This window comes from Ciconia boyciana, chromosome 3, assembly GCF_034638445.1.
Source record: "Ciconia boyciana chromosome 3, ASM3463844v1, whole genome shotgun sequence".
Lineage (NCBI taxonomy): Eukaryota > Metazoa > Chordata > Aves > Ciconiiformes > Ciconiidae > Ciconia > Ciconia boyciana.
The window spans coordinates 85870609-85893233 of NC_132936.1; the positions used below are offsets into that span (position 1 = coordinate 85870609).

Consider the following 22625-nt stretch of genomic DNA (forward strand, 5'->3'; position numbering starts at 1 on the left):
TTAAAGTAATTTTTGAGGTTCTCTCAAAATACCATCACTAATGGAATTTTAGGAGGAATATAAAAAATAGTAAGACTTGGAGTAAAATTGGCAACACTAGCAGCTTAGCAGAGAGATTAACCAAGAGCTGGTTGTCAGGCTCCTCGAAGTACTCTTAGATTTCTGTGAAGTAAATTCGGTGTAAATTCTGTGTTGCATGAAGAGATCCATGGCTGTTAGAGAGCTTTTTTTTTCAGAATTATATTTGAGATACAGTACTTGGTGACATGCAAGAAGTGATGTGCTATCAATGACTGCTTGCATTTATACTGTTTGTTTTTTTGAAATTTTTTTTTTCCAAATGACTTTTAATTGGGTTATGGAAGAGAGCAGTTCTCTGATGTTCATGATGTACAACACACTTGTTCTTTCATCTTGTTTTAAGGATTTCTACCTGTGTGCAGCCTGGGCCCATCTCAAGTGGGAAGAATGAACTTTGGAAAAGATGTCAGCACTCTAAAATATTTCACTATCTGTGGCTTACAGGAAGGGTATGAACCCTTTGCTGTTAATACAAACAGAGACATCACCATTTGGCTGAGTAAAAGGCTCCCTCAGTTTCTACCAGTGCCACAAAATCATGAACATATTGAGGTTTGTGATACTATTAAAATGTTTCTAGACCCATCTTCCATGAATATGTTTAAATGACATTTCTACTTTTGCACTTCTAGACAAGATTTTTAATGTGATATGTTGACCCAGTTCTGGATGAACCTCACACCTGTTACAAATTTCTTACATTCAGTGGAGTTGCAAATAATGTAATTATTTGGTTGATAGTATTTCCTTATCCATGAAATCTGTCATGTGTGTAAACATGAGATTCTCAGAGACAAATTCTATGAGATTTCCTCATTAATACCTCCTTGGGCAGTGAGAGCTATGTTTGTATACAACTTCACAAACTGGGCATTTCTACATAACAGATACCGTGTGTTCTAGTGCACACACTTTGTGAAGTGATTTTTTCATAAGTAATTGGTTTTTATTTTAATAAATATTTATTAGCCAATTGTGTCAACACTTATGTCCCAATTGGTTGTGCATCTTGATGGAACTGAATTCATGCCTTGTAAGTCTACCACGAAATCCTTCTGAAATTGATGAAATAAGAACTCTTTTTCAGCTGATGTGTATCACACTGTAGTATTAAAGAAATTGTTTTCTTGCATATGTACATGTATGATTTATATTCGTTGGTTTGTGTTATTCTGGGCGGGTTGGATTTATGTGCAAAGAGTTATGATGAGAAAGGTCATTCCTTTGTGAGTAGGGTTTTTTATTTAACGACGGAACAACAAAAACCTCCACTCCTTTATAGAATCTATTTCCCCTTAAAATGGCAGCACATGACTACATTTGACTGTTGACAGCACATTTGACTGTTGACAGCATACTGTTGCAAGTTTTGCAAGTTATGGATGCTTATTCTAGAAATATAAGTTGAATATTTACAAGGGGGAAAAAGCATCAGCTTCAAAACAACTACATCTTTACATTTGATAGGTGATGAGAATTGATGGCACCATAGACAGCTGCCCCTGCCTGAAGGTCACACAGAAGTCCTTTGGTTCACAGAACAGTAAAACAGAAGTCATGTTTTTTCGATTAAGCATGCCCATTGAATGTGCTGAGGTGTTCTCCAGATCAGCTGCAGGAGGGTTACCAGGCTCTGGTCTTTTTGGCCCGAAGAATGACTTGGAGGATTATGATGCTGATTCTGATTTTGAGGTTCTAATGAAAACTGCTCATGGTCATCTAGTTCCCGACCGGACAGAAAGAGAAAAAGATGCCACAAAACCAGAGTTAAACAACCATAAAGATTATGTTCAAGAAAAGCCTTCACGTCTTAAACAAAGGTTAGTAGCACATTTGGCTTGCCTTTTTTTTTTGCTCTTTTTTTCTTTTTTTTTCCTTTTTTGCCTTTTTTTCCTGTTTCTTGAATAGTAGAAGAAAATGCCAGTCAAGTCTGCAGAGATTTTTCCCTAATTCTGCCCTAAATTTGGATATAACACAGTAGGCAGGACACTTAACCTTCATGTGGTTCAATTACATCATATGCAATATATAGATTAAAATGAAGCAGAAAACTGAAAACATTTTTCAAGGTGTTAGAAACCTATCATTTGGTTTATTGTGAAGGCTTTTGTGATCATTACGTGGAGTGCACTCGAAAACCACGGAGATCCATTCTGACAGAACTAGGAGGTCTTCAAAGTGACATGGAATGTTTTTTCACATGGCTTCCAAAAAGCTTAAAGTGTTAGATAATCTTTATCTAGAAATGGACATTAGCTTCTTAGCTCACTCAAGGAACAAAATAATCATAAGAATATTCTCTCGCTGACATGCTCATTCTCCCTAATTTTTCTTATGGAATCAGGAGCGGAACACCTAACTTGATGATGCTGTGGAGATGCAAACACAAGGCCATTACCCAGACAATATTACTGCAGCTTTCCATTCCTTTTCTGCTCTTCTTTACCAAACTTGGTTTGTTAAATATTTCAATTGCAGAATAAATCAGGGCATATGGATGGTATTTTTAAATGCATGAAGGTCATTTAAGGTTCCACATTCTTCCAAAGTGACATAGGTGTTTAACAGCATGATAATTTTTTAAGTTACATGAGTTTAGTTTCCGAGTAACTTTTGAATATATAGTTTAAGCTCAGAATTAATTTAAGTGCTTTTAAAAATGAGCTTGTTTCTTTCTCTTTTCTGAAGAATTTATTTTGTTTTAATCTACATGGAAGCAATAAACTAACTAGTGTTATGTATTAATAATGTAGTAAATACTATGTATTTAGGGATAGCATAATAAATATGTGTTTAGGGATAATGTATCAATGTAAAATTCCTTTGTGTATATATATAGATATATTGAGCTTTTCATATAGATTTTGATTTTACTTATTTTATTACAGATTTATGCTCAGGAGGACAAAACCAGATTATAGCACGAGTCACTCTGCACGGCTTACTGAGGATGTGCTAGCAGATGATAGGGATGACTATGATTATTTGATGCAAACTTCCACGGTATCGTAACATAGGATTGGTGTTTTAGCTGTTTGCTTTTTCTTTCTTTTCTTCAATAGCTACATGTTTTTGCTTGTAAGAATTTCAGAAACAGTGTAATTTTCAGGAAAATTTTTTAGTTTAAATGTCTGTGGTAGTCCTGTACTGCTGAAGTTGAGACCATTATGTTCCTTTTGTTTTGACTTGATTGTGAGTCTAAAACAATTTCCACATGGAAAGCCATAAATTAATTGAATCCATTTTTGAAACTACTATTGATAACACCAAACATAAAAGAGGATGAATAGCTCTAGAATAATGGAATAAATAGGAAAAAGTTCACTAAACGAATAGGTCAATGTTCAGGAGCATTTGAAAACATCTGTACTAATTTTACTGAGCATTTATTTCATGGCATTCCCAGTGAAAGTTTTGTGCATCTTTCTCTGATGAGATCAGCTCCGTAAGCACTCACTCTTCAATGTTCAAAGAAAAATTACTTCTCCTTTGGATGTATTTTCCTCTTTCTAAAAGATATTAGATACTAGAAACTGAGTCACCTACAGTATGAAAATTGTAGCTGCAGTACAAACATAGCCTACAATGCTATGATGCAGAAGCCTAAAATACAAGCATATAAGCTGCATCTTTAATCTTTTCCATTTTTTGTTTAACATACATATTTTGTTGGCTGTATTTTGATTTGTGTTTATATTCTTTTTTTGCTTTGCTTATGAATTTGACTTGAAGAAGCCTATGCTACTTTTGAAGAGATGACATATTTTCAGATTTTAGAGCAACAAGTTAATTCTGAATCAAACTGATACAGATACCATCTGAAACTGATACCAAATACTAAAATTTACTGACATTATTTTTTTATTGACAGTACTATTATTCAGTGAGAATATTTCCTGGTCAAGAACCTGCTAATGTCTGGGTGGGCTGGATTACATCTGACTTTCACCAGTATGACACAAGCTTTGACTTGGACAGAGTGCGTACTGTCACAGTTACACTGGGAGACGAAAAAGGGAAAGTTCATGAGAGGTTGGTTACAATTTTCTTAAAGATATACATTTTTTAATATCCGTAAAAGCCACGAGCAATTTATAAACTGTAAATCCACCCCACTTAATGTAATTGGGTTGATGTAACACCCCCTCTCCAAAAAAAAAAAAAAAAGAAAAGGGGAAAAAAAAAGTAATAGGAAAAAGTGTAACTTTACTTGTTCTCTCCTCGTGCTTCTGAGGAAACACTGGTGTAATGATCTAATCAAATCAATAGGCACTGAAAAATAAAATAGCGCAGCTTTTCTATGTAGTTTCAGACCATGATCCTGTAAATATTGACTTCTGAACTGGTACAAAGTAGAGCAAAATACCTTGTAGTATTTTTGCAACTTTTTGGTTTTGAGCCGGCCAAAATTAGTACAACAACAGCTCCTCTCAGCACTTCAGCTTGTGATCCATGCCAGAAACTTTGTGTTATGCTTAACATTAAATGATTTAAAACATTAACTTGCGAGGTCAGTTTTGTCTCTTGGAATTTTACAAAAGATGTGAACTTGTGTATATTTTGTCATCTTTAGTTTTTATTTTTTCAATTATGAAGTCTAGGTTTCATTGAATTTTCGCCTTGGTTATGGTGGGATCTGCTGTTTTCAGCCACAAGGCCCTGTTGGTTGCAAAGTTGTTCTTATTCCACAAGATAAAGTTACACACCATCCATAAATAAATTTGTCTTTTGACATTCAGTATAAAACGCAGCAACTGCTATATGGTGTGCGCAGGAGAGACCATGAGCCCTGGACAAGGACGTAATAATAATGGTCTGGAGATTGGTTGCTTGGTTGATGCTGCCAGTGGCCTGCTGACTTTCACAGCTAATGGCAAGGAACTAGGCACATACTATCAGGTGAGTATTTTTTTGATGATATCTTCCAGTGGGAAGAGGGAAAACCAAATCTTCAGACTGCATCTTATTAGAAACTTTTGTACAAGATTGGAAGAAAAAGTAATTGTCACTGTTATGACAGTGATTTTTCCCTCCTATTTGGATTTTCTGGGGCTTTATTCAAAGGCTTGAACTTATTGACTGTCAATATAGATATTAGAGCTTTTTTTAATATGTAATAGTGTTTTCCTGTCTTCAGTGGTTATATATTTGTGCATCTTTGATTTAGGTTGAACCAAGTACAAAGTTATTTCCTGCTGTATTTGCTCAAGCTACAAGCCCCAATGTTTTCCAGTTTGAGTTGGGAAGAGTAAAGGTAAATAATGCTTGGTTTTGTGCAGGTTTAGGACTAATATATCATATCAAATAATCTTTTGCCTGCAATGTGTTCTTGGTATTGGGTACATTTTTATGATTCCAAGTGTTTGCACTATTGCCATTTTTATTCTTAACTCAGTTTTAAATACTTCATGTATTTAAAATACAGTACCTTGAATGAGAAGGATTGTAACTGATTAGAATTGGCAGAGGATATTGCAAAGTCCTGTTGAATTTTCTGAATCTCATCCTTCATGATGAAACAAAATCACTGGGGTCAGTGAGGCAAATCTCTTATTCTACAAACAGAGCATGAGTAACAGGTGTATCTGCAGATTAGGTTAGGATTTTAAAACAGTTTTAAAATACATTCAAACAGTACACTCAAGAAAACTGAGCTGAAATTTACTTCCTTGCTTTGGATACATGGATGTCTAAGAAATCAGAAGAGGTAAAAGAAGAGTGGAGTTCAGATCTCTGGTCCAAGGAAGTGACCAAATGTTCCATTCAAGTTTCTATTTCAGATTTAGTTATTTTAAAAAATTTGTTATGGACAATGATCTCTTGCTGCTAATCTGCCAACAATTCCCAGCTGGTTTTACAAACTACTGAAAATGTTGATTTCCTGTTGCACTGTGCTTTACTGTACTGTACATTGAATACATTTCTTGAAAAGTATCATATATTCATTGTTTGATAAAGGTGATGAAACTGATTGTCTCTTCTGTTGGAATTTTCCAGAACGTAATGCCATTATCTGCTGGCTTATTCAAAAGTGAACACAAAAACCCAGTCTCTCAATGTCCTCCACGTCTCCATGTCCAATTTCTGACTCATGTGCTTTGGAGCAGAGTGCCAAACCATTTCTTGAAGGTTGATGTCTCTCGGATTAGTGAACGTCAAGGCTGGATGATACAGTGCCTGAATCCTTTGCAGTTCATGGCTCTTCATATTCCTGAAGAAAACAGGTTGATGTTTGTGTGTTGAAGTATACCAGAGCTAGGTTGGGATTATGAAGAGAGACATGTAATAAAATTTCTATAAGAAAAACCCAAGATCTTATCTGTATTTATAACACATGTAAATAAGGGCACTGTGTTTTGATTTAGCTAATATTTAAAATTAATCTTATTTTTCAATGTTTTAAGATTTGCCTACTTTTTGTGTTTCCAAACTCTCCTAGTTTCTCTCCAAACTCTTTAATAGTGTATATATAGGTTTTGGATGAAAATTAAAGGAACTCTATTTATAAATTTTTAAAGATAATCTATAAGATAGGCAAAGATCTGTTTTTGTAGAGATTTTTAAAGATTTGTGACCAATTTCATTATTCCATTACTTTAATTTTCCTAAATTTAGTTTAAACAACTGAAGAAATTTAACTTTGTGATGTCCTTGTTACCCAAAGCCCTCAGCATTTTGCCAGTGCCAAAACTGAAAATAAAATCACTAAAAAATTAGGTAAGAATTCTAAACAAAGAACTCCAACCCCAAACCCTCTGCAAATGAACTGGTTAGTCTGTTGCCATTTTGCCACCCCAGATCTAAAAGGAATAAATGGTATAAATATCTCAACCTATACTAGTTTTAAAACCTTCATTTTCAGTTATCCAAATTCTTGTTTGTAGTATGAAGTATTCTGTGTTAAGTAAATAATTTTGATCTTTCCCCACTGAAAGTGATTGAAGTTGTACTTTAGGAGCAACTTGAATGGATTCCTGATTGAACTTTGTTATTAGTCCTTAATTCTTAGGTTGACAGTGTTTCTCACATGAAAGCTGAAATGTGGAAAAAGTCCATCCCTAGAACCGATACTGTAGCAGTGTTATCCTTAGGAAGAATTTTGAATTTGTTCCCTTAAGTAAGTTTTTGCACAGATATGGAATTTACTGTATTGTTTTTTTTCTCTGCAGAACAATTGATATTTTAGAGCTGACAGAGCAAGAAGAATTGCTGAAATTTCACTACCATACCCTCCGATTATATTCAGCTGTTTGTGCTTTGGGCAACAACCGAGTGGCCCATGCTATGTGTAGCCATGTGGATGAATCTCAGCTCCTGTATGCGATTGAGAATAAATATATGCCAGGATTATTACGTGCAGGATATTATGACTTACTCATTGACATCCATCTCAATACCTATGCAACTGCCAGGTTAATGATGAATAATGAATTTATAGTTCCAATGACAGATGAGACCAAGACTATTACTTTGTTTCCTGATGAAAACAAAAAACATGGCCTCCCTGGTATAGGACTTAGCACTTCATTAAGGCCAAGAATGCAGTTCTCGTCCCCGAGTTTTGTAAGCATTAGCAGTGAATGCTTTCAGTTCAGTCCTGAATTCCCTCTGGAAATCTTAAAGGCCAAAACCATAGAGATGCTGACTGAAGCGGTTCAGGAGGGCAGCCTCCATGTCAGAGATCCGGTTGGAGGTTCTACAGAATTTCTGTTTGTCCCTCTCATCAAGCTCTTTTATACCCTCCTAATTATGGGAATCTTCCACAATGGGGATCTGAAACACATCTTGCAGTTGATTGAGCCCAGGGTTTTCAAAGAAGCAATGAGCCAGGAGGATGAAATTGATTTCTCGGAGAAGGAGCTAAGTTCAGATGAGCTCAGGTCAGAAGAAGGAGAGGAAGAAGTCAGAGGGGAGCACGTGCCAAAGGAAGGACTCCTTCAGATGAAACTTCCAGAACCTGTTAAATTACAGGTAACAATACTGTTGTGATGGTGGTTGTTCCCATTTCTTCACAGATCCTTTTTTCTTCACTTTGTTATTTCTCTTTCAAGGAATATAGCATTTTGATGTTAGTTAAATAAAGAAGTCATTTCTTTACAAGAAACAACAAGGTTTAGTATCTTCCTGATGATATAAACTTCCTGATGATATAAACTTGTTCACCATAGATCAAACAACTGTTGTTTCATTAAATAGAATTACCTTCTCAATGACATTAACAGGGAATTCTTCATTTTTATGGATCCAAACAGAAAAGAAATTCCTTAGAAGCAAGGAGTAAATCCATTCTCTTATAACTTTTATTAGTCTTATATTTTATATGTCTGAGGCACATAAATCTCTTGCAGATGCCAGGTATTTCTGGTGTAGGATTACTTCACATGTAGTAAATGACAGCATTAAAGATTTCAGTCACTTTATTTGATAGTAACTGCTGCTGTAAGGAATTCATCCTTATTTGCATAATATACAGAAGAAATTTCTTAGCTTACCAACTCTTCTTTCTCTTACAATACTGTGTTCTCAGATGTGTCATCTACTCCAGTACCTGTGTGATTGCCAAGTACGACACCGAATAGAAGCCATTGTAGCATTTTCAGATGATTTTGTGGCCAAGCTTCAAGAGAATCAGCGCTTCCGGTACAATGAAGTGATGCAGGCCTTGAACATGTCTGCTGCCCTGACAGCTAGAAAAACAAAAGAATTTCGATCCCCACCTCAGGAGCAGGTACAGCTTACAATGGACGATTTTTTTTTTTTTGTGCTCTATGTGTGGCAGAATTCTGTTTGATTCCAACGTTTTTTCTTTTGGAGATCAGTGTCATTTGCCTTTCCTTTGTATTCTTTAAGATTAACATGCTGCTGAACTTCAAAGATGATAAAAATGATTGTCCTTGCCCTGAAGAAATTCGGGATCAACTCTTGGATTTCCACGAAGACCTAATGACACACTGTGGTAAATATTGTTACTGAATATTTTTACTTTTTAAATTATATTAGCTTTAGAAGCAATTTTTCTAAATAATTTTACATAAGAAACACTGAGTAGTCTATAGGTTACACTATATCAATTATAAATACTATCAAATAAAGGTACTCAGCTTGTAGTCAAAACCAAGGAAATGTTCTTATCCTCATATCTGGTCAAACTAGAAGGGAATGCAGTACGTTTTGTTTCATGAGGGAAAAGGGTTTTTTTTCATCCATACAACTCTGTGGGAATTTCTTTGGGCTTAGTGTATTGGATAATGCTGTAGCTCACTTGTTATTCAAGGGGTTCCTCTGCCCTTTTCCCTCACCCTTGCACTCCCTTGCATAGGTTGGTATAGGCCATCTTTGCTGTGTCAAGTTGACTATGGCCATGTTAACCAGTATATAATGTAATATTAGTGGCTGATTCTTCTCAGACATGAATGAAGATACAGAAGTTTATTATCTATTGAAATAGAGTAATAATCAAAAGGAGCAGTTAAATTTCTGTGGGTTTGATTTCTTCACTTTAGTTAATAAAAAAACAATTAAATACTATGTCATATTAAAATGTGAAATATAGTAACATCTTAAATATTAAAATACCAATATAAAAATGAAGCACCAAAATGTGTATTTTACATGTCAAGCTCATATCCGTGAATACTGCAAATTCAGTTGTAGAGTAGTTTTGTTCGGAATACAAGCTTACATTTTGCGTTGAGGACTTTATTGTTTTCCTGTTTGGAGGATACTCATCCCTTCATTTTACTTCAGTACACTATTGTAAAATATAAGTAAAAGAGACACTTAGCATACAGCGTGAGCAGACAAGCAGCTGACCTTTCACATCATGTCTCATTAGCTAGAAGAAGCTAATGCAGGGATGTGTGATAATATTTTTTTTAAACTAAAACTCTGGTCAAGGAAGGAGCTTTGGACAGGAGGATCTCTGCATGTTCCCTCCTGAATTGCATTCCTTATTGATCCCAGTTTAACTGGAAATAAAATGTTTAATTATTTAATTCACTACCTTAAAATATTCAAATAAATAAAAACATACCATCAATATCTGACTTCATAATACATTAATTTTCTTTCTTGGTAGAGCAAGCACAGTTGATATCCTTGTGTATCACAAGGCAGTTTGGTTAGATTAGTTAATCTTAAAGATATTTCTGTTACTAAAACAATTACAGATTTGTTAAGGTATCAAATGTCATGGAAGGTCTTTAATGCAGCCTCCTACTCAAAGCAGAGCCAACGCTGAACTCAGACCTGGTTGCTCAGCGATTTTTGCACTTGGTTCTTGAAAGCTTCTAAGCACAGAGATTCCACAATATCTTTGAGCAACGTGTTGCAGGGCTTGTGTCGTAATGGTGTTTTTTTTCTTTTTTCCTTATGTCAGTTTGGGACCCTGCTTGTTTTAGTTTGACAGTTGTATCTGGTTCACCTCAGAAAAGAGCGTGGCTGCATTTTCTTGCTAGCTTTCTTGTAGGTTTTGGTGGACTGCTATTAGGTCCACCATAAAGCTTCTGTTCTGCAGGTTGACAAACCCAGTTCCTTCATCCTCTCCTTAAAGGACAAGTGGTCCAGCCACCAGTCATCTTGATGGGCCATTTTTGGATGCTCTCCAGCTTTTCAATATTTTTCTTGTATTGGGTAACCCAAAACCGGATGTAGTATTCCAGATGTCATCTCATGAGTGCTGAGTATTGGGAAATAATCACTTACTTTGAGCTAGTGATTATGTTTCTGCTAATACAGGATATTTTTAGCTCTCCTTACCATTAGAGTGCACTGCTGACTGGTGTCTAGCTTGCTGTCCAACAGGAGCCCCGAAGTTCTTTTTGCAAAGATGTTTTTATAGCCAGTTCATGCCCAGCCTGTATTGTCACATAGGGTTGGTCTGTCCAAGTTGCAAAACTTTGCATTTGTGCTTGCTGAACTTTGAGTATCCTGTCAGCCTATTCCTCTACCCTTGTTGAACTTCCTGCCCTTGAGTGTGTTTTCTGCTCCTCCCAATTTGTATCATCCACAAACTTGATGAAGGTGCATTATGACACTTCAAATGAAATACTTTTATTTTAAATGAAAAATGAAAAAAGAAAAAAAAAGGAAAATTCAAAGTAAACTGTCAGTTGACAGAAACGAAGATGAAAAAAAGAATTTAGAAATAACATTTGAAAGGAGAAGAGGCTTTATCATTCTTTTTGATTTTTCTGATTTTTCTTTAGTCTTTTACCATCATTCTCCTCTGTTCAAATTACTTGGTCTAGTTTTGTCATTATTTTTCTTTTCTTTATGGGGAAAAAGTAATTTGCATAATCTACAAGTAGAAAATTAATTTTGTGGGTCAGAGGATGCATTACAGTAGAGCAGAATGAATTGCCCTGTGTATTCAAAATGTGGCTATTGCAAAATAGGTAAAACAATTACACATCCTGAGTCCTGTGTTTGGTGGATTAGCCAGCCACCATTTGGGGATTCACATCTTGTGAAATGGTTGAGACAATTATATTGACAGTTTGCAAATCAGAAAAGTACAACTAGAGCTCAAGGAACAGCGTAACTGTGGGAAAACAGACATTTCATTTGAGTAATTTCAGAGCATCTCTGTGTTCTAAGTGATAAGACACTTCAGTGTCTTTACTGTTAATTAGTTTGGTTGAAGAGACTGCAATCCAAACCATTTTGTAGTATGATTTAGTGTAAAATATGAAGTTACTGATGATCCTTGTTTAGTTTAGCGTCAGTTACTCTCTTAGGACAAAACATAACAAAATAACTTTTAATGGAAATGGAACTGTACTTAATGCAAAAAATCAGACAATTAAAAACAGATGCAGTAAATTGAGAAGAATGATGTGATGTCGTGAAGAAACACGACAATCCTATAAAATTCAAGACTGCTAAAGAACTCCTCACAAAACCCTTAACTTTAGAACTTATATTGGGAACTAAAAAACCCGGAAAAAATAGTTGAATGACCTTTTCACTTTGATCTTATTTTAATGTGAGTAATAGGTATAGGTCAAGATTTTTAATTCCTTTAGAATGTATGCATGAATGAATAAAGTTAAAACTGTGAGAGAAATGAGCTGACAGGAGTCCCATGAAGTTCAGCAATGGGAAGTGCAAAGTCCTGCACCTGGGGAGGAATAACCCCATGCAGCAAAGACAGGCTAGGGACCAAACTGGAAAGTAGCTTTGCAGAAAAGGACCTGGGGATCCTGGTGGACAGCAAGGTGAGCATGAGCAGCAATGGGCCCTTGTGGCAAAGAAAGCCAACAGCTGGGCTCCCCAGTACAAGAGAGACATGGACACACTGGAGTGAGTCCAGAGAGGGGCCATCAAAGATGATTAAATTCTTGGAGCATCTTTTGTACATGGAGAAACTGAGAGGGCTAGGGTTGTTTAACTTGAAGAGAAAGCTCATGGGGGGATTGTATCAATAAGCATGAATACCTGTTGGACAGGGGGAGTAAAGAAAGATGAGCCAGGCTTTCCTCAGTGGTGCCTAGTGACAGCACAAGAGACAATGGGCACAAATTTAAATACAGGAAATTCTACTTTTTTTTTTTGTTTCTTTGTTTTATTTTGGTTTTTGTGTTTTTTTGTTTACTGTAGGGGTGATGGAACTCAAGAACAGGTTGCCCAGATAGGTTGTAGAGTCTCCACCTTAGGAGATACTCAAAACCTGACTGGACATGGTCCTGAGCAACCTGCTCTAGTTGAACCTGCTTTGAGCAGGGAGGCTGGACTAGACGATCTCTAAAGGCTCATTCCAACCTCAGCTGTTCTGTGATTCTGTAAAGCCTCACATGCATGTTTTTACATTTTTGTAGCTTGCTATAGGAATATCATGAACCCGCCACTGTATTGTGAAGGTGGCTACTTTATTCTGACTGGTCACTAGAAAGTATATTTATTGGAACTTTAATTCTTTCACTTCTGTGATATGTTTTACCTAAAAATCTCCTAGTCTTTATTAGTATCAGTTGAACCATACTGTGTCAGTAGGGACTATATCTACACTTCTGAGCTACATATGTCCAAAACACAGGCATCAACGTTAGCATGGAAACATGCATACTGGGGGAGCTGACCACAGAAATATATTTATTATATATTTTATGTATAATAACACACAATTTATACAATAAATTAATAAGATTACATGATCCTTATCTGCAGTTTCCTGCCTTGCACATATACCTGGTCTGTACTTGTTCCAAACAGCTGGTTAAGCATATCCCATATCAAACTCTTTTGTAGTTCTAACAGAGCAGAACAACATAGTTCAGTTTGGTTATGTTTGTACATACAAGATACAAAACATGTCTGTAGCTTGTTTAATTTTATTCTTTTACTATTTAGTGTATATTTTTTATTTCAGGAATTGAACTAGATGAAGATGGAACTTTGGATGGAAACAGTGATTTAACCATCAGGGGTCGCCTCCTATACCTTATGGAAAAAGTTACATATCTGAAGAAGAAGCAAGCTGAGAAGCCAGTTGATGATGATGCTAAGACATCCTGTAAGCAAAATTAAATCAGTTTATTGTATCCTAATTCCAAAAGGCAATAGAGGCAGGGGAGGAAGTTCTTCATATATTTTCAGGCAAAACAAGGTGGATTTTTAGTGAACCATCTGTGCACCTTAAAGTTTGTAGCTCTGACTCAAAACGAGCTCAGATGGAATTTTTATGATAGGCAGATTTGTTTCCCAGTGGGACGTAGTGGAAAATTTCTTCTACTGGCTTTTTTGCCCTTGATCTTTTTTTCAAGTCATAATTTTTCCAGAATGTATCTTGCTTTTTGTAGAATAGTGCAGACTTAATAATTGTAGCAAGGTCCTGATTATGAGAACTTGCTCATAAAATCAGCTACAGCAGCTTCAAATCAGTATTTGCATGAAGATTACCAAATTAAAGAAGACTGTGCAATTAGACTATAATTTGCAAAGCTGCACTTAGGAGAAGCCTCCCCACCCAACCTAAAATTCAAGATTTGCTGACTGTGATTGTTGCGCTGTCATTTTTCTGACACTTTCTGCCTTTCCATCTTGATAAGAATCATTGCCAGAAGCATCCAAGTTCTGCACTTGGTGCCAACTGATTATGGAATTTTATTTATTTTTTACTTGTCAGTGCTGATTTTATTTTTATAAATTTTTTTTGCCTTTATTATGGTGGGTGGCAGTTTCAAATGTCCTAATTTTTTATGCTGCTACCCTACTAGCAGGAATTAATTTCTGGGCACACAGTTTAGGTGTTCTGACTTTGGTAAAAAATCTTGGTTTCCATCATTGACTACACAGAATTCCTAGGGAGACTGGCCTTTTAACTTGGCTGCTTAATGCAACTGCCTAGAGTTATGGGATGAGAAGATTTCCCCGAGGTACTTATAATGAGAAGGCTTCTTAGCTACCAGTTATTAGTGTTAGCTTAGTGTTCTTTAAGTAGAAATATTTTTGTCCTCCTAAAAGTGTTGCTTCTAGCTTTGCAGTTTATAACTGTTACTTCAGTTACCAGGCAGTGATAATTAGAGGCTAGGTCTATGCAGAATGTTGTGATGAATCCTACGGTTTCCTGATTTTTTTCTTTTAGTAACCTTAAAGCTCTACAAAATCTAATTCTCTCACTCTCATGTTAGTAGAAAGACAGTATTATATTAAACTAATTAAACAGTATTGTGGTGGCTAGGCTGCTTGGGTTCTTCACTGCAAGCAAGATAACAGCCAGACCCACAGGTATGTGGGATGCAGTATTGCAGTTATCAAAACAGGAGCCAAATGACAGCCAGAAAATGCTATGCTGTTTGACAATGGAAACACCTATAGTACAGTGTTTGGACAGTAACGATAAAATACAGTACTATTGCTCTTTTTTTCCCTTACCCTGTATTAGCACATCTTAGCAGAAATTCTCTTATTTGTTAAACATTTCCTTTTCTGTAAACTCCTGTCCCTTAAATATCTTTCTTTAAGTACTTTTACTTTTTTGTTTGTTTGTTTGAGTTTAGGCTAAAATTGCATCTGGTTTACTCCAAAATCATGTTACTGTCTCAACACATAGATTTCTAATTTGAAAATATTTTTGATGTTTGGTCTGCATCAGCCACCTTCTTCAACATCAGGATATTTATTAGGCAGTTTATTGAACGTCAGGAGGGATTATCAAATTTCCCTTGTCAAACTTTTGCTGTTATCCTCTTGACATGGAAATACAGTACTAAAGTACTAAAGGTGAAATTCTCTGGTGTATCACTGTCAGGATATCTCAAGAGGATCCTGAGTTGATCTGACAAAGTCTTGCAAACCTGAATGGAAGTTCTCTGAGATGGGAAAAAGAACATTGTTCAATTGTCTTTATCAAATACTTTGTCTTGACTGTTAGTTCATGAGTAATTTTTCTAAAGAGTAGTCTCAGATCTTAACTGACATTATATAGCTTGTCTATTTTAACAGAGGACTTTCCCAAATATACATATATATATCCCAACTAATACAGATTGTCAGTGAGAATACCAGATATGGGTTTCTTGCTTCATTAGAGACTGAATTCAAAATATGCAAATGATGATTTGCCATTTGATTGGAGTCTCTTCATTTCTATTTCTTTGGAAGGGCCTTTGGTTTTGGCAAAGGACTAAGTTAAATTATTCCATTTCATACATTATAAAATTTGGAGTAGATACAGAGCTTAGATCTGTAAATAAATAATACAACATTTACATGTGCTACCAGTATATTTTTCGAGTCTTACTTCATAATATGTAAGAAAAACCCTCAGACCTGAATTCCTGGAAAAATCTTGAAAGCAATATGTAGAGATAAATTTGGTGATTTTGTGAGCATCTTGTATGTCTTCATAATTTTTTTATGTTATCAGATTTATGTTCTGTATTTTAATTTTAAATATAGGCTTTTAGTCTTGAGATGTTTCTGCTTCTCTTGTGTGATTTTATTACCCTTTGATAGCCTGCTAAAGAAATACTAAGAAAAAGGTGCTTCTTAAGAATTGAATTCATTCCAATTCATGTTGCATAATGAGTTCTGAGGGACTACCAGTAGAGAGATGAGCAACTAATGGTAATTTTGTGATTTATGTATTTTCTTCACAGCTACTCTTCAGCAGTTGATTTCAGACACAATGGTACGCTGGGCCCAGGAATCAGTGATAGAAGATCCGGAATTAGTGAGGGCCATGTTTGTATTGCTGCATCGCCAATATGATGGTATTGGTGGTCTGGTTCGAGCCCTACCAAAGACCTACACCATAAATAGTGTGTCTGTGGAAGACACAATCAATCTTCTGGCATCCCTTGGTCAAATCCGTTCCTTGCTTAGTGTCAGAATGGGGAAGGAGGAAGAGAAACTTATGATTCGTGGACTAGGGTAAATAACTGGAGTGTAACATCTCTTTATTTACAGATATTTGTTGTTATTTGCTATATGGTAATGGCCAAGGTTATACATGAAGTTTGAATGTGAATAGTCTAGATGGGTGTAAGTGCAGACAGTGGTATCGGTTGTGTAGTATCTTCAGTTGTAAGATACAGCCTTTGCAGCATTATATTTATCATTTTGGGAGAGAAGCAAATGATATCTGTAAGACTTCTTGTGAGAAAAGATGAAAACATGTATATAATGTTTTATGCTATTACAAAATATATCTTGTTACCATATTTTAAATCGTATGGCTGTGAAGAATCCTATCAAGCATACTGTCCATTTTATATGAATCCAGTGAGTGGTAGCTGTTGACACATACAATTCCCCCCAGCAGTCAGCTAATGGAGTTTTGTCTGCATGTGTCTGTACATATGCCATCTTTTTATTACACTGAATGTAGTTGGTACTATTTGAACTATGAAGTAGTTCACCCAGTCTTATTTTTCCTAATTATGTGATGAATAATAGTGAAATATAGCCTAATAAAGAGTACAATTGGAGAAAACAGTAAAGAAAACACGATCATCTCTACTAGCAAAGAGTTTGGGTTTTTTCTCACTTTTTTCAAAGAAATATTACCATCTGAGAGATGTCTGGTGAGATTAAACATCAGCTGTGATCTATTAGAAATCTCCAATCAGCAAGAGCAATGACAACCAAAGACAGCATTGTATAAAGAATGCCAGGAATGCAAGGAGAAGAGAAGCTTTTGTTGTGCAAAATACCTTTTTCTTTTTTTTGAGCTTACTGAAAACCTCAAATATTGAAATAATGTCTATACATAATTTCGTAGTGTCATTATGAACAATGCCTACTTCTTAGCTTGCCAGCAGGTCCCATCAATGTTCCCTGGCTGTTGCAATGTTCAATGTACTCATGCTAAGGCTTTGGCAAGGGAGAAAGTCCATCACCTGTCAAGAGATACAAAATACTGGTATTTCTAAATCCACCTTTGTACTTCAAATTTGAGTTGTTACATTTCACTTAAGCTAATGAAGTCTGAAATGAGTGATTACTAGATTCTGGCGTGCTATACCTGGGGAAAAACCAATCTCAGAGGGGTTTTCATTTAATGTTCTGCTTTTTTTTTGTTCTTTTACATTTTTTTCCCCTCAACATTTTCTGCTATGAATTAAAAGCCAAGATTTTGTGAATCTGATTTAATTTTAACAACGTTGTTGGTGATATGCGAAAGTCTGGTGTAAGGAAGAAAGAGTACTTTCTGTTAAGCTAGTGTTCTCACTGCCTGTTCCTATCACCCTTCTTGGTAGCCTCTACCATAGTCTTATTTATCTTGTAGGTTACCCAGCTGTGCCATTTGTACCTTTTATCGCCTGGCCTGGGCTCCAGCACCTATTTAGAAATGCCAAGTTTTTTGCTGTGAGTGGAAAGTATTCCTTTCTTCCATCTGAGAAATGGAAGTCTCACTCATTCCTGCTTAAAAACTCAGTTTCCTCAGAAATTATCACTTAGGGTTAGGTGTTAAGCGTAATAATTTCTGTGGAAATTATCACATTAAGTGTGACATTTCATAATGCCGTCCACAGTTAAACAGAACACTGAAAGTGGTTGTGCTTTCCAAAGTAGCATAATATTGCTGGCCAGCCCCTGAGGTGACGTTTTGGCTTTCTGTACTGTATTTCTGTAAAAGAAAGCTGCTGTAGACAAATAAGAGTTTAGAATGACTTGGCAGATTGATACCATCGAGGTCTCTTTCCACAGCATGAAGCATTAGTGCAGAAAGGAGATGTGGTATGGATAGCTTTTGAAGGCAGGGCCTATCCTCTATCATCTCTGATATGAAGTCCGGTTGTAGGCTTTGGGGGAAAAAGATCAGCTAATCTTTCTGGGAGTTACTGGGAGTCAAATCTCTGATAGTGCCATCAGACATACTGCATGCATTCTGTTACATGACTGATAGTTGCGGATTTGTAGCTTTTACAGTTGATGGAACAGTCCTCTTCACATCTCATCTTTTATGAGGCTGAAATTTTCCTTGCCTTATTGCAGGAGTTTTAGGTCAGAAAAAAAGAGACTGCTATAAAATGTACAATGAAATTTGAACAGTTGTCAATAGTATTTTATATAGTGAGTGTCTTGCTAGTCCTTTTCTCCCATGACCTGGTTGCTTTCACATTTATTTATGGGATGTGTGTGATTTCAAGACTAATTGCAGTTTTTAGAAATTTAATTACTTTTTAAACCAGATGTTTTTATTGGACATAACATGTCTGTATAAAATATTGACATTATAATCTTCAGGACTGATTTTAAAGTATGTAAATCTGTTCTGCTGAAATATGTAGGAGGGAAGAGTTCTTTTGAGCAGTAACTCATGAACTAAGGTTAATATTTATGCAACTTCTGTTTCTGATGCATAGAGGATAGCTGGATATACATTCTCTTTCCCCTGCAATTGTTTTGTCTTGGTTTTGATGGCAGATGTCAAATGTCTCAAGGTTGAAATATTCTGAAAAGAATGCTTTGTCAAAAATATTGATTAGTTGAATTTAAAATTTAAGCTAATATAGTAGTTTTGATCATGCTCTTGTCAGAAAATAATTTTAGATCTGGAATGGAATTTCTAATGAAAATAGAAGAGCATCCTACTCTGGTATAATCAAGTGGTGATTAGGGCAATAACTATAATTTGGGAAAAGAAAGGTCAGGTCCTTCCACAATGTGCATAGAAAAATAAACTATCAGGAGAGACCGAGACTCAACTGAAAAAGTCCCTGAGGTAATTTTTCACTCAGGTGGTGAAGAATTGCACGGTAAATCAGCTTTGCAAATAACATAATAGGTAAACCACTGGTCCATAACATTTTAATCCAATTTTTTATTTTGTTTTCCTGTAGAGACATCATGAATAATAAAGTATTTTACCAACATCCAAATCTCATGAGAGCTTTAGGCATGCATGAAACTGTCATGGAAGTGATGGTAAATGTGCTTGGTGGAGGAGAATCCAAGGTAAAGCAATTCACTGTTAGAAGACAGAGATTTTAGAATATAGCTGTTCAAAGCTTTATCCTGTAAGGCACTGAGCAGTCACTGGAGGTACTGAGACCATAACCTCTTACTGATTTCCATTAGCACAATAGTTGACTAAGTTTTTAGAAGCATCTATCCTTCCATTCTGGAGGAAGATATAATTAGCATTGTAATTTCAGATGCTTTGAAGAAAAAACTGCAAATAGCACGTTATATGCTTACTGGGTTTAAAGGGGAGATCTTTTTAGAAACTAGTTAAAAATTGATGCAGCATTACTCTGTGAATCTGAGCATTCACGTTTTTTTGTGTTTGAATCTAGAATTTATAGGTGATCCCAGCTCTTGTTTTTCAAGCTTATACCTTGATCTTTCGGGCTTAAGGAGTTATTTTCTTGCTGAGAAAGCCCTGTTGATTCCAGGGTGAAACCTAGACAGTTAACTTCACTGAGGTGTGATGAATACAGTGCATAAATATCAGTGTGTTAAAAGGCTGTTACATAAATGATCTTTTGCAAGTTTTATGCCTGTCTTAGAGTCTGAGCTTCAGTCTGTTTTTATTTGCTTCGTAGGAAATCACTTTCCCAAAGATGGTGGCAAACTGCTGTCGTTTTCTGTGTTATTTTTGCCGCATCAGCAGGCAGAATCAAAAAGCTATGTTTGATCATCTTAGCTATTTATTGGAAAACAGCAGTGTTGGCCTTGGTAAGTAATAAGTGTGTGGCTTTTGAGATTCTAAATCTTAAAACTTTCTGCTAATATATCTGTGTGTATATATATAAATTTTATATATATATATATAAAACCACCTGTGTTTTTCTGCGTCCCTCTGTTTGCACCTTCTTTTTGTGTTGAAGTTTCTGCTTTACCCAGTGCAAAAATATCCGCGTTAGCTGTATTGCTAACTCCAAAATAACCCCTGACAGTAGTATTAAGATGAGGTAATTTAGTATACCCTTTTTTGTATGTGCCTGGACATTAAAAGAGAGTCAGTGTTTAATTGCACATTTTGAGGAATAGAATAAAATCCTGATTTTGATGAAGAGAATCATAAATAAGTGTCAGCAGCATTTCATTAGGGCTTACTTCTCACTGCTCAAGCTTGATCCCCTGCACTTTCTTCTGTACACTGTTCAGTATACACCTATGGCAGTGGGAGAAATACAGAGCTCATTTGCTTGGGTATACATGTATAGATGCCCAGAAATGAACCTTGAAATTTTCTTAAAAACGTTAGCTTTTCTTTTCTAGGCCGAAGTGTTATAGAGGAGACGCATTTATCCTTTATTTAATTTAGTACTTGTAATTGAGAATATATAATTATTTAGAATCATCATAGTAATTTTTTTAAATGATCACAAATTCCTTATTAATGTATAGGTACAGGACAGAAGCATAAACTAAAAATCTTTTTTGAGAGAAAGTTCCCAAATGCATTTGGAGTGTTAATATGAAAACCTTAGCTTTTTCTAATGCTATAATGACTGCCATTTTTTAAAGAAATAGATAACATATAATCTTATATTTTAAAGCTGAAAGATATTTTCTGTTTCAATACATTTAATAAAATGTCAGTGTTTTAGACACAAAATCCCCGCTACTTTTTCCTCAAAATGAAGTTGTGTCAGTTAGGAAAATTAGAAAGAACGAGATCTTAAAACAAAGTATGTGATAAGAATAGGAATGTGTAAGAAAAGTTGTTTCTAGCTTGAACATCTACATTGGTTTTTGATTTCACATCAATGTCAAATTTCATGCGAGTGCATGATTTTATTATAAACTGAATGGTATACATGATATGCTTATAATCATGTGCTAACTAATGGCAAAATGTTGTATTTTATTAAAAAAAATTGTTAATGTATTTCCTATGAACTTGTTGGTTTTTATTAAGTTGGTGTTGAAACTGAATGTTATTTTACAGCCTCTCCTTCTATGCGAGGATCAACTCCTTTAGATGTTGCAGCAGCCTCTGTGATGGATAACAATGAACTTGCACTAGCTTTAAGGGAGCCTGATTTGGAGAAGGTTGGTAGTTTCTTTATCAAGCATTTTTTGTAGAGGGGAATATTCCTGTTTCCGGGAGTAATCAAAATCCTAGATTATAAGAATTTTATAGGAGTTTTAGGTACCTTTCAGAGGAAGACTGTCAGGATCTGATTGTTTGTTCTTTCTGCTGGTGGTCTAGATAGTTGAACTGAGTTTATGGTTATTACATACACAGGTGTAACCAAAAGGAATTGCCTCAAGGGCAGCTCTTACTTTGGGAATAGTGGAGTCCATATCCAACAAAGCTTCATTGCTAAAATCTTTCTTTGTTGTTCCATCTTGATGGTGACATGCAGTGGTGGCATAATGCAATAGGGGTTACTAGAAGCCTTGTGACAGCTTGTTACAATAAATGACAAATTTTCATAGAGATGTCTATCTATCTGTATTTTTTTCTAACATTTAAACCTGCTTCAGGAAAGATTGAAAGAATTGGGATTAATTAGACTAAAGAATAAAAAACTGAAGAGAGCATGTGACATTTGTGTAGAATATGTAAATTGCTGCTCCAAGAAGGAATAGAATAATGGTTACTATGTCAGTAGTGGATAAGAAAAGTGGCTTAAATAATGGAAAGACAGATTCAAGATAGTAATTAAAAAACACTTTCTAATGGAAAGTAAGACAGTGGAATACATTGTCCAATTTGTTCTTGAAGACCTCCAATTCTGGAGATTCTATAACCTTCGTAGGAAAGCATCTATCAGGAGTAATGTAAGTGTGGATGATCCTTTCTTGGAATAGGAAGATAGACCATGTGTGTTTAAAAGGACATTTTCAGACTTATAAATGGTCAGCAAAAAGAAGCTGTCTGAACTGGTTAAAGGGTATGCTTACAATTCTTACAATTCAGAAAGGAGAGGGCCAACTGAAAACTGCTACTGAGACTATAGGTCTGAATTACAGGGAGTGTTGCTGCTATAAAGGAGTGTTTAAAGCAGTGTTACTTCCTTCAAAAAGAAAGGAAGAAAAAAGGCAAGTGAAAAGGAAAAGTTAAAAGAAAAGAGTAGGCCTGTGAGTTATATTAGAAGATGTATTTTCAAATATGGATAGTGTGTAGTTGGGAAATATTA

General features: G+C 35.5%; 1 protein-coding gene across 1 annotated transcript in view; it reads left to right on the forward strand.

The window, feature by feature from the left end:
- RYR2 (ryanodine receptor 2) overlaps positions 1 to 22625 on the forward strand; it is a 437742-nt gene that overhangs the window by 278673 nt on the left and 136444 nt on the right. Inside the window, exons 31-45 of the mRNA XM_072857729.1 lie at positions 425 to 633; positions 1549 to 1901; positions 2970 to 3084; positions 3953 to 4113; positions 4821 to 4980; positions 5249 to 5335; positions 6079 to 6305; positions 7251 to 8052; positions 8609 to 8809; positions 8932 to 9037; positions 13451 to 13594; positions 16182 to 16455; positions 19371 to 19485; positions 20076 to 20208; positions 21428 to 21531. Of these exons, the coding sequence (XP_072713830.1) occupies positions 425 to 633; positions 1549 to 1901; positions 2970 to 3084; positions 3953 to 4113; positions 4821 to 4980; positions 5249 to 5335; positions 6079 to 6305; positions 7251 to 8052; positions 8609 to 8809; positions 8932 to 9037; positions 13451 to 13594; positions 16182 to 16455; positions 19371 to 19485; positions 20076 to 20208; positions 21428 to 21531 (3191 nt within the window). The remainder of the gene's footprint in view (positions 1 to 424; positions 634 to 1548; positions 1902 to 2969; positions 3085 to 3952; positions 4114 to 4820; positions 4981 to 5248; positions 5336 to 6078; positions 6306 to 7250; positions 8053 to 8608; positions 8810 to 8931; positions 9038 to 13450; positions 13595 to 16181; positions 16456 to 19370; positions 19486 to 20075; positions 20209 to 21427; positions 21532 to 22625) is intronic.